The 11,069-nt window shown below is 39.0% G+C and overlaps 1 protein-coding gene across 1 annotated transcript in view; it reads left to right on the top strand.

The window, feature by feature from the left end:
* The window catches only part of FBN2 (fibrillin 2), a 393,529-nt gene that overhangs the window by 369,226 nt on the left and 13,234 nt on the right, over positions 1 to 11,069 (top strand). Inside the window, exons 59-61 of the mRNA XM_006870689.1 lie at positions 2,472 to 2,588; positions 3,949 to 4,077; positions 8,395 to 8,514. Of these exons, the coding sequence (XP_006870751.1) occupies positions 2,472 to 2,588; positions 3,949 to 4,077; positions 8,395 to 8,514 (366 nt within the window). The remainder of the gene's footprint in view (positions 1 to 2,471; positions 2,589 to 3,948; positions 4,078 to 8,394; positions 8,515 to 11,069) is intronic.

Genomic DNA, 11,069 nt, shown 5'->3' with positions numbered 1-11,069 from the left:
CAAGTAAAGGTTTGAATTTTTTGCATTCCCTCAGTATGAGAAATGCTGACTGTGTTCCTCCCTTTTGGTTTTTCTAACTCCATCTTTGCACATTTTGTTATATTGGACTTTGTCTTCTCTAGCTGACCTTTGAAAATTTCTGTTCAGCTCTTGTACCTCCTCACTTCTTCCATTTTCTTTATCATCTCTTCACTGGAGAGCAAGTTTCAGAGTGTCTTCTGACATCCATTTTGGTCTTTTGCTTCTCTTTTGTCTTCTCAATGACCTTTTGCTTTCTTCCTGTATGATGTACTTGATGTCATCCCACAACTCATTTGGTCTTCAGTCTTTAGTATCTAATGCATCAAATCTGTTCTTCAGATGGTTTATAAATTCAGGTGTGATATATTCAAAGTCATATTTTGGCTCACATGGACTTGTTTTCATTTTCTTCGGTCTCGGCCTGAATTTGCATATGAGCAATTGATGGTGTGTTCTACAGTCCGCCCCTGGCCTTGTTTTGGCTACCATCTCTTTCCACAGATATAGTCAGTTTGATATCTGTGTATTCCATCTGATAAGGTCCATGTGTAAAGTTGTCTTTTATGTTGTTTTAAAAAAAGTATTTGCAATGAACAAATCATTGGTGTTGCAAAATTCTATCATGCAATCTCCAGCATCATTCCTATCACCAAGGCCATATTTTCCAACCACTGATTCTTCCTCTTTGTTTCCAACCTTTGCATTCCAATCACCAGTAATGATCAATACATCGTGATTGCATGTTTGATCATCACTGGCTTTAATGGTTGGTACATAAATTTGAATAATAATGGTATTAAACTGGTCTTCCCCGTGGTGTACGGACATTATCTTATCACTTACAGCATTGTACCTCATGACTGATCTGGATCTATTCTTTTTGATGATGAATGTGATACCATTCCTCTTCAATTTGTCATCCCCAGCATAGTAAACCATGTGATTGTCTGGTTCAGATTGGCCAATACCAGTCCACTTCAGCTCACTAATGCCTAGGATATTGATGTTTATGTGTTCCATTTCATTTTTGACAATTTCCAGTTTTCCTAGATTCATACTTCATACATTCCATTTTCCGATTATTAATAGATTTTTACAGCTGGTTCTCTTCATTTTGAGTTGTGCCCCATCAGCAGATGAAGGTCCCGAGGGCTTTACTCCATTCGCGTCATTACAGTAACTCTAATTTGAGGAGTCAGCTCTTACCAAGTCACATATTAAGTGCCTTCCAACCTGAAGGAATCATCTTCTGGCACTATATCTGACAATGCCCTGGTGTTCTTCATCATGTTTCAGGATTCAATAATCTGTTTTACTGCTATCCATAAGGTTTTCAATGAGTAAGTAAATATTCAGAAGTAGTTCCTCTCAGCTGCTTCATCTGTCTTCATGTGGGATCTCAGCTGAAACCTGTCCACCATGGGTGACCCTTCTGGTACTTAAAATACTGGTGGCATAGCTTCCAGAATCAGCAACACACAAAGCCACCACAAATTGACAGACAAGTGGTTGTCAAACAAATAGGGTTCAATTTAATTTAGCACACTGTTTAGAAATAAATTCATCTAAAAATGTGTCATTTTTAAGCTAATGATAAACTGTGCTCTTGTTTATGAGCCCTGGTGTGGTGCTATAGGATAACTACTAGACTTCTAATCATAAGATCAACAGTTCAAACCCACCAGCTGCACTCCATATACAGGATAGCTGCAAGTCAGAAATGACTTGATGACAATTACCAACAACAATATTTTATGTGGGGAGCACAGTGGCTCTGTTCTGAGAGCCCACCAGCCCCTCCATGGAAGAAGGATGAGGCTTTCTGCTCTCATGAAGATTTACAGCCTATAAGTTGGAACCAACTTGATAGCACTTAACAACAAAAACATAACTTATTTTGCTTGGTAAATTTAAATAAATTTTCCTACTGTAAGTTTTAATATGACCCAAGTCAGATTTTAAGGTATTTATTTATTAATGGAGGCTAAAATTAGCACCAGTTGTGACTAGAATTATATATGCCATATTTTATTTGGATATGGAGACTCTGCCTCAGTGTTTGTCAGTTTCCATAGTCTCTTTGATTTGTATTTACTCCCTCCTTTAATAGAACTAAATAACTGGCCACGTGTAAGACTGTGTTAAGTTCACGCACTGTATTAGCTTTGAGAGCAGTTTGTGGAAACCACTGTGATGTAGCTTTTCTCTGAATTTTAAAAACTTTGTGTTTTGTATGGCCTTAGCCATCCTGTCAGAAGAGCCTTTTATACTGCTTATGCATGTGAAAACAACCTGCTTGTCAAATGCATATAGGAAGCTATTTAAATTGCTTTTAGCACCATCTTGATAAAATACCTAGTAACAAAAGTTTTCTGTAACATCCTAAGAATGGATGGTGGCCAGATAACTCTGCTCTGATTTTCACTGGCTTCTCTTTCATTTCGTTTCAGACCTGGATGAATGTCAAACCAAACAACACAACTGCCAGTTCCTCTGTGTCAACACCCTGGGGGGATTTACCTGTAAATGTCCACCTGGATTCACACAGCATCACACTGCCTGTATTGGTAAGCCAAATTACACATAGGAATTTTACAGACTTGGTAGATTCAGAAAAAGTGTATTCAAAATGATAATGCTGGTGTGGTGCAGTAGTATCAACACTGGACTGCGAACCACAAAGTTGGCCGTTCAAACCTACCAGATGCTCCTGGGAAACCCTCTACAGGATCGCCATGAGTGGGAACTAACTCAGAGGCACTTACCAGCAACTAAGAAGAAAGACAAGCAGGTGAAAACCCCGTGGATCACAACAGAATATTGTCCAGTATAATAACAGAAAATGAGATCCTTAAGTTAAAGGTGTGGCACTATAGGACAAGCACTGGACTGCTAGCCACAAGGGCAGCAATTCAAACCCACCGTCTGCTCTTAGGAAACCCTATATAGGGTTGCTATGAGTCAGAACTGACTTGATGGCACTTAACAATAGCCACAGCAATGAACCGAAACATGTCTACTATTATGAAGAAGGCAAAGGACTCAGCGACATTTCCTTCTGTTACCCATAATAAGATTGCCATAGGCAGAGCCAAAGCAATGTCAACCAACCACAAAAACCCCTATTTAACACTACATTAGTCCTGGTGTGGCATTGCATGGCTAACAACTGCAAGGTCGATGGTTCAGTCTCACCAGCTTCTCCTCAGAAACCCTATATAGAGGTTGCTATGGGTTGGCGCCAACTCAACAGCATTTAACAACAACAGCAACAACAACAACAACGGTGGTTATGTGCCATGGAGTCAGCTTCAACTCATAGCAACCCTGTGTAGGGTTTCTGAGGCTGGAAGGAGCAGAAAGCCTCATCTTTCTCTCTCACCAACTGGCTAGTCGTTTCAAACTGCCAACCTTATGATCAACAGCCCAACTTGTAACACATTGCACTACCAGAGCGCCTTATTGGTGATCTGGAAAAGCTGCTAATAATAGAGATACAACTGCAGTGTTTTATTATTCTAGACTTTCTTGTTTAAAAAATGAGGACAACATCCTATGATAAAGGATTTATCCTGGCACACGAACAGTAGACATATCCCTTTATAATTCATTCTAAATACCATAACCATGCATGTCCAGATAAAATACTGTTAAAAGGCTCGCTGTAATTCAGAGCATGCTGAGCTGCTAGAATGCTTCTTATGTTGGAAGACATACCCATTAGGAACCTTCCAGTCTGTAGCATCTAACATCACATCCACAGTTGCCTCAAAACACATGTCATAACCTGTTAAAATACTCTTTTTGTTTCAACTTTTGTTCTTAATATTGACAGCTTTCATACTTCAGTTTTTATTGCAGGCAGTGAAATTAAAATCATGTGATAATTAGAAAGTGTGACACTCTTCTTCCTTCATGCCTTCCTAGACAACAATGAATGTGGGTCTCAGCCTTCACTCTGTGGAGCAAAGGGAATCTGTCAGAACACCCCTGGAAGTTTCAGCTGTGAATGCCAAAGAGGATTCTCTCTGGATGCTACTGGAATGAACTGTGAAGGTGAGTTAATTTTCTCAAAAATCCTTACTTTAATATGGCTAGCTATACATTTTACAGTTTCAAACCACTAAAAGAGAAACTGAGATTATTCCCCCTTACCCCCAAATTTATTTACTAAAACATGAGCCAGCCGTTGATTTTTAGTCTTAAATTTCCATAATATATTAAGTACTGCTTCCAAAATGATTTATCAGATAAAGACTGACTATCCTGGTGTGGCACTACGGGATAATGCACTGGACAACAAGGTCGGTTTGAACCACAATGTCAGCAGTTCAAACCCACCAGTCACTCCTTGGAAACCCTATACAAGGGTCGCTATGAGTCAGAACTACTCAAAGGCACTTAACAACAGCAACATCTAAAATACGGCCTCCTGGTATGGCGCTATAGGATAAGCACTGGACTGCTAAGTTTGTGGTTCAAACCTACCAGCTGCTTCTTGGAAAACCTATATAGTCACCATCCAAAATATATATAAAACACCTGCAGTGTAATAAAAGGATAAACAACCCAGTCCAGACATGGGCAAAGGAATGGAACATAGAGTTCACAAAGAGGATATTCAAATGTCGTTGTTGTTGTTATTGTGTGCCATAAAGTTGACTCTGCAACCACTCCGCCATATATAGGACAGACTAGAAAAGCCCCGTAGGGTCTCCTTGGCTGAAATCTTTACCGGAGCAGAGCTCCAGGTCTTTTTCCCCTTGGAGTCATTGGTAAGTTTGAACTGCAGAGCTATGGGCTAGCCCCTGAACACTTAGCTAATTGTGCCACCAGGGGTCCTCATTAGCCATTAAAACCAAAATCCTTGCTCTGTTAAGTTGATTCCAACTCATAGCTTCCCAATAAGACAGAGTACAACTGCCCCGGAGGGTTTCTAAGACCATAATTCTTTAAGTAAGGAGAGACTGCCACATCTGTCTCCTATGCCACAACTGGTGGGTTTGAACCACCAAACTTCTGATTAGTAGCCAGAACACTTAGCCACTGAGCCACCAGGGCTCCCTCATTAGTTATTAATCAAGAAACCAAACCTACTACAATTAAGTCACTGCAGACTCAAAACAATTCTATACAGGGTTTTTGAAACTGCAAATCTTTAAAGGAGACAGCTTGATTGTTCTCCAGCAGAGCATCTGGTGGGTTTGAATAGACGACCTTGTGGTTAGCAGCCCAACACCTAATCCACAGTATCGCCAGGGCTCCTTCACTAGTCACTGTTGTTGTTAAGTATTTTTGAGTCAATTCCGACCCATAGTGACCCTGTATAGGATTTCCAAGGCTACAAATCTTTACAGGAGCAGAAAGCCTCATTCTTGTCCCATAGAACAGCTGGTGGATTTGAACAGCTAGCCTTACAGTTAGCAGCCCAGGTATTGCTGTTAAGTGCCGTCAAGTCGGTTTCAACTCATAGGACCCCTGTATAGGGTCTCCAAGGAGCAACTGGTGAGCTTGAACCACTGACCTTGCGGTTCAAACTGACCCTGCAGTCCGGCGCATTAACCCACGGAACACACCAGGACTCCCCTTAGCCACTAGTGAGGTGCAAATCAAAACCACAATGAGATTGTGACAATGATTTAAAAAATAATACAAGTATTGACAAAATTGTGGAGAAACTGGAACCCTTAACTTTTGCTGGCGGGAACACAAAATGGTATAGCTGCTGTGGAAAACCCTATACAGGGCCTTTACTCCAGATGATGAATTTAGGATTGCAGTATGGCCTAGTAATCCCACTCCTAGCTATATACCCAGAAGTGAAGGCAGAAATGCAAACAGAAACGTGCATGGCAATGTTCACTTTTCACAACAGCAAAAATGAAACAACTGAAATGTCTATCAACAGATAAATGGATAAAAATATGTGGTGTACAAATACAGTGGGATATTGTTAAGTGCCTTCTGGGCAGTTCTGACTCACGGCGATGCTGTATAGGGTTTCCAAGACTCTAAATCTTCACAGGGGTCAGAAAGGCTCAGAAAGGCTCATCTTTCTGCAGAGTAGCTGGTGGTTAGCTGTGGTTAGTTTATCCTACAGAACCACACCGGAACTCCACAACGGAATGTTACTCACCCTTAAAGAGAAATGAAGTCATAAATGTGCCACGATATGTGTGAACCTTGAAAATATATGACTGATTGAAATAAGTTAGTATCAAAAGAGCAAACACTGCATGGAATGAGGATTCCTGGTGTGACACTGCAGGATAAGCGTTGGACTGCTAACCGAAACCGAAACGTTGGCAGTTAAAACCCACCAGTCCCTTCTCAGAAAACCTATACAAGGTTACTATACAAGGTTAAGTGCCAAAAAAAAAAACTATTTAACAACAACAATGTGAAGTGGGAAAATGGATAGAAACCAAAAATTATGAGTGGTTACCAGGGATTGGAAGAAAAGGGAAATGGGGAGTTTTTGATTGACTTGTAACTGTGGAAATTGTGTGTGTTTTGGTATATATGTTTTCACTACAATAAAAAAAAAAAAAAATTCTGCCGTTATGAATTGCTTTTACAGAACTATTTGCCTAATCACTGATCTGAATGTAAAAAAAAATAAAGAATTCTGTACCTAATACAATAGTATATGTGTAGTGGGGGTGGTGGGTGTAGAAGAAGAATAGATTTTTGTCATACTTACATTGTATTTAAAAAAAATAAGTGGAAAAAAGAGAGACTTTCATTATAGAAATTTAGAAAAATGGTGATAACCCATAGCTATAGCATAGTAGTTTTGAGTCAGGCTGGTAACCCCAAGGTTAGCAGTTTGAAACTACCAGCCATTCCGTAGGAGAAAGATGAGGTTTTCTGCTCCCATAAAATTTTACAGCCTCAGAAACCCTATATAGGGTCTCTATGAGTCAGAATCGACTCCACGCCACATCACCACCACCATTTCCATTGCATATGACCCAAGACTCCTACTTCACTGTATTCCCTCAAAGTGGTTTGTTGTTGTTGTTAAGTGCCGTCAAGTCGATTCCAACCCATAGTAAACCTGTCTAGGGTTTCCGAGGAGTGGCTGGTGAGCTTCAACTGGCGTCCTTGCAGTTCAAATGACTTTGCAGTCTTGACGCATTAACCCACAGTGCCGCACCAGTACTCAAAGTGGTATTTCCTGTAAATTCTCTCCTGCTAAAGGTGTTCCCTATGAATTCAAGGGAAAATGTAAATAGAAACCAAGTAAGAGTCTGCTTGGAACCAGTAAATATCATGTGGTTCTTCAGTACGAATATTTATATTCCAAATGCTAGCATATGATAAAATAATTTTAATATGATTGGTATCTTTTAGAAATGTACATGGCAGAGATTGTGAAACTATACTTTTTCATTATATTTTTATATTGTATTATAATTTATATTTCCAGTGCTTTTTAGTCACCTTTCCTTAATTGATCATTTTGAGAATTATATGACTTTAAAGAATCTAAATCTAAAACAAGGTTTAGTATGTTTCATAGGAATTATGGGACTTTTATATGTATTTTAAGCCAAAAAAAAAACTATTTAAAAATTTTTAAATTTTAAAACCCTTTTATATGTGGTGTTATTCAGACCTTCAAATATGCTAAACCTACAGCTGCTTGCCACGTGTGAGTTCAGCTCATAAGATGCCATTTATTAATTATCCCTATAAATGTGTTGCACATGCATCAGGCATGCCAGTTTTATTTCATTCCTTATGGGTAGATTTCAAAGCCTCAGTTTTCATTCCAAAAGAGTATGCATATATGAACAAAGAAATTATTCCATATGTGTAACACTGGTACATCTTGTCTAAAAATAACATTTTCAAATATTTAAAAAGGATTTGCATCTAACCATTCTTAACAGTAAAAAAACAATTGCTTATGCAAAACAATTATGTAATTTAGGTATCTCTGTATACTTATATCTTCCCCCAGATTGAGGATTGCATGTCCATCACTTTTGAATCTCTGAAATATGTAATGCAAATATATTATATCACTTATCAAATAAAGGATACCATGTGCAGCTAATCAACCCAAATGCACAACATTTGTGGTCACTGCCATGGTGGATTTACTGAAATTAAGATGTTATTTAGAGCACCAGTGTGGACTGCGTCTCCTGGGCAGCAAAAGAATGAAGTGGTTTCTTATCTCCTGACCGTTGTTTACACCATCACTGACTAATCACCATGTGACTTGGGAAAATTACAACATGTGTGCGCGCACATGCACGTGTGTGTTCTCCCCGGACAATAGCTACCATAAAGTGCATTTGAAATGCACAGAAGTAAAGGAAAGGTTTACACAGAGATTTTTTTCTGGACTTGTGTTTGCAGATGTTGATGAATGTGATGGAAACCACAGGTGCCAACATGGTTGTCAGAACATCCTAGGAGGCTATAGATGTGGTTGTCCCCAAGGATATATTCAACATTACCAGTGGAATCAGTGTGTTGGTAAGCACTCATTCTTTATGTAGAGTTCACGTCTTTCAACTGAAAGTATCTCTCTGGGTAAAGTTAAGCTGTTGTTGTTAAGTGCCCTTGAATTGGTTCCTAGCGCAGCAACCTTGTCTGATATCTGACATATCAGCCTTTGCTGGAGGAGAAAGCCTCATCTCTCTCTTGTAGAGCAGCCAATGTGTCCAAACAACTGATAGTGTGGTTTGCAGTCCCGTGCTTATTTTACAGGAACTCCTGACTCCCTCTCTGAGTAAAAAGAACAAATCATTAGGGTTGAACTTTTACCCTTTTAAAGTGAATCCTTTTACGTTTAAAAGTACTTACTGTTAATACCTAGAGAGTCCCACTCTGCCCTAGTCTCTGTGACAAGGAAGTTTGTTTTAAATACCTAAAAGGTACTCTCTCACTAGAGCCTTAAAATTTACATGTAGTGCAACTCCAAAATTAGAAACTTTCTGGTGTCAACTATCATCGTTCTCATTTGCCATGGTCAGTGGCTTTTTATCAGTAACTTGATTATCAATAGGTTTAGAGTTGAAGAATTACCCATCCACCATCCCTTCATATAAATCTAAAAGGAATCCAGATTGACGTAATGAGAACAGTCCAGCTCTGCTTGCTGCTCCAGTCAAATGGATTTCATGAAGGATGTGAAGTGCTTTAAGGTAGAAAAAGTACCTAATTACAGCAAATACTATTGGCAAGTGTAAGGCAGAGATCATGTAAAATGAAATGTATAGGCATTCACTTCTGTTCCTTACATTGATAATATTCATACATATCTCCTTTCAAGGAGATTATGGGTCAGAAAAAACATTTTTCTCTACTTGAATAGCCAGGTGAGTTATTTAGAATATGCCTAATTTCTTGACTCCTTTTGAATGCACTTCATAGTCTAGCAAGTGTGAATTTAGACATTGGCATAGCTTAGGGAAAGGAGGACAATGGTCCTGCAAAGACAGGGCAGGTACTTCCTGTTTCTCTGCAATGATTTAAATCATTCACATATCTTATTGTGAGTGATCCACATAAATTAGTTTTATCTTTTGTGATCTGCTCAAAAGATCATTTTAATGACAATTTAGTGAATTGAGAAGAAAGCCAAATTAAATTTCAAAGGAGGGAAACTAATCCTGTGAAGGTCACAACAATGCTGTGGCCTTGTTCCAGGTCAAGGCCAGATACTTTGACATACTTGGAGTGGAGATGCAAAAACCAGTAAATGATCAGAAAGGACAAAGTTTTCAAGAATTATCAAAACAATGAGTTAGACAGTCAATTAAAACCACCCCTAAATTTAATTTGCTGCTGCTGTTCTTCGCAGAAAGAAAAATGTTATAAAATTCCTCAGGCCCTGGTTTATGGATTCATAAACAGAGGTTAAGTTTTAGCCTATAGGCAATGGTATTATACTATTATATATATTATAAGGCCCATGCTTTAGCCTACAGGCAATAGTATTTTACAGATGGGTAGTCAGATAATGGAAACCAATTTATTACAATGCAGTGTTCAAAACATACGAGGCCAACTATTTTGCTCAGTAAACTTAGTTTTTAATAGTATGGAATTTAAGGCGAAAGACAATCTTATGTTACATATTGTTTCAGATTAAAGTAGATTTCTTTTTGAGCGATTATAAATAGAAAAGGGAATGTATATGGATTATCAACTGAATTTTCAAGTCTAAAGTTTCTGATTACATGTCACGTGCAGGCTTTCAGTAAATTGGGAGGCTCTGTTTGGAGTGTTCTGATCTAAAATACAGGTTGTGTGGTCTGTTCCAAGGGGCCCTGGTGTCACAGTGGTTAAAGTACTCAGCCACTAACCAAAACGTCAGTGGTTTGAACTCACCAGCCACTCCACGGGAGAAATATGAGGCAGTCTGCTTCTTAAAAGATTGACACCTTTGGGAACCGCTCGATCTGAGTTGGAATCAACTCCACTGCAATGGGTTTAGTTTTTGGTTTGGTCTTTCTCAGTGTCACTTTCTGGGATTCCTGGGGTGGGCAACTTAGTGTTGCATTTACCCCCACAGAGCTGATACAGGATCTAGCCAAGGGCCAGATGAGCCCTTGGACAGAGAAGTAAGTAGTTTCAAAGGTAAGTCCAAAACTAAAGATGTGGCAAATGTCCCTAATTGCAAGTATTCACTTGTGAGCTTGCTTTTATAAAATGGATGGGGACATAGCAGGCCCTTGAGTAAGACATAGCAGGCCCTTGAGTAAGACATAGGAGGGATTTTTCCAAAAGATGTGTGATACTTCTGTGCAAGATTGAGGAGTTGAGCTAATCTCTTAAATGAGCAAAACTATAAAACATATCAGATAATTTCAGTAAGATTAAATTGTATAACTACAACCATGTTATACAATCATGTTGTTAATGTTGTTGGCAAGCGCCATTGAGCTGGTTCCTACTCATGGCAACTCTGTATAAGGTTTCCGAAGAGTGGCTGGTGGATTTGAACTGCCAACCTGGGGGTTAGCAGTCTAGTACTTATCCTACAGCACCACATCAGGACTCCATGTTATTAATTTGTTGTTGTT

This window comes from Chrysochloris asiatica, unplaced genomic scaffold (genome assembly GCF_000296735.1).
Source record: "Chrysochloris asiatica unplaced genomic scaffold, ChrAsi1.0 scaffold00147, whole genome shotgun sequence".
Classification (NCBI taxonomy): domain Eukaryota; kingdom Metazoa; phylum Chordata; class Mammalia; order Afrosoricida; family Chrysochloridae; genus Chrysochloris; species Chrysochloris asiatica.
Note: the sequence above shows the minus strand (reverse complement) of the source record. Positions and strands in the feature narration are given on the sequence as shown.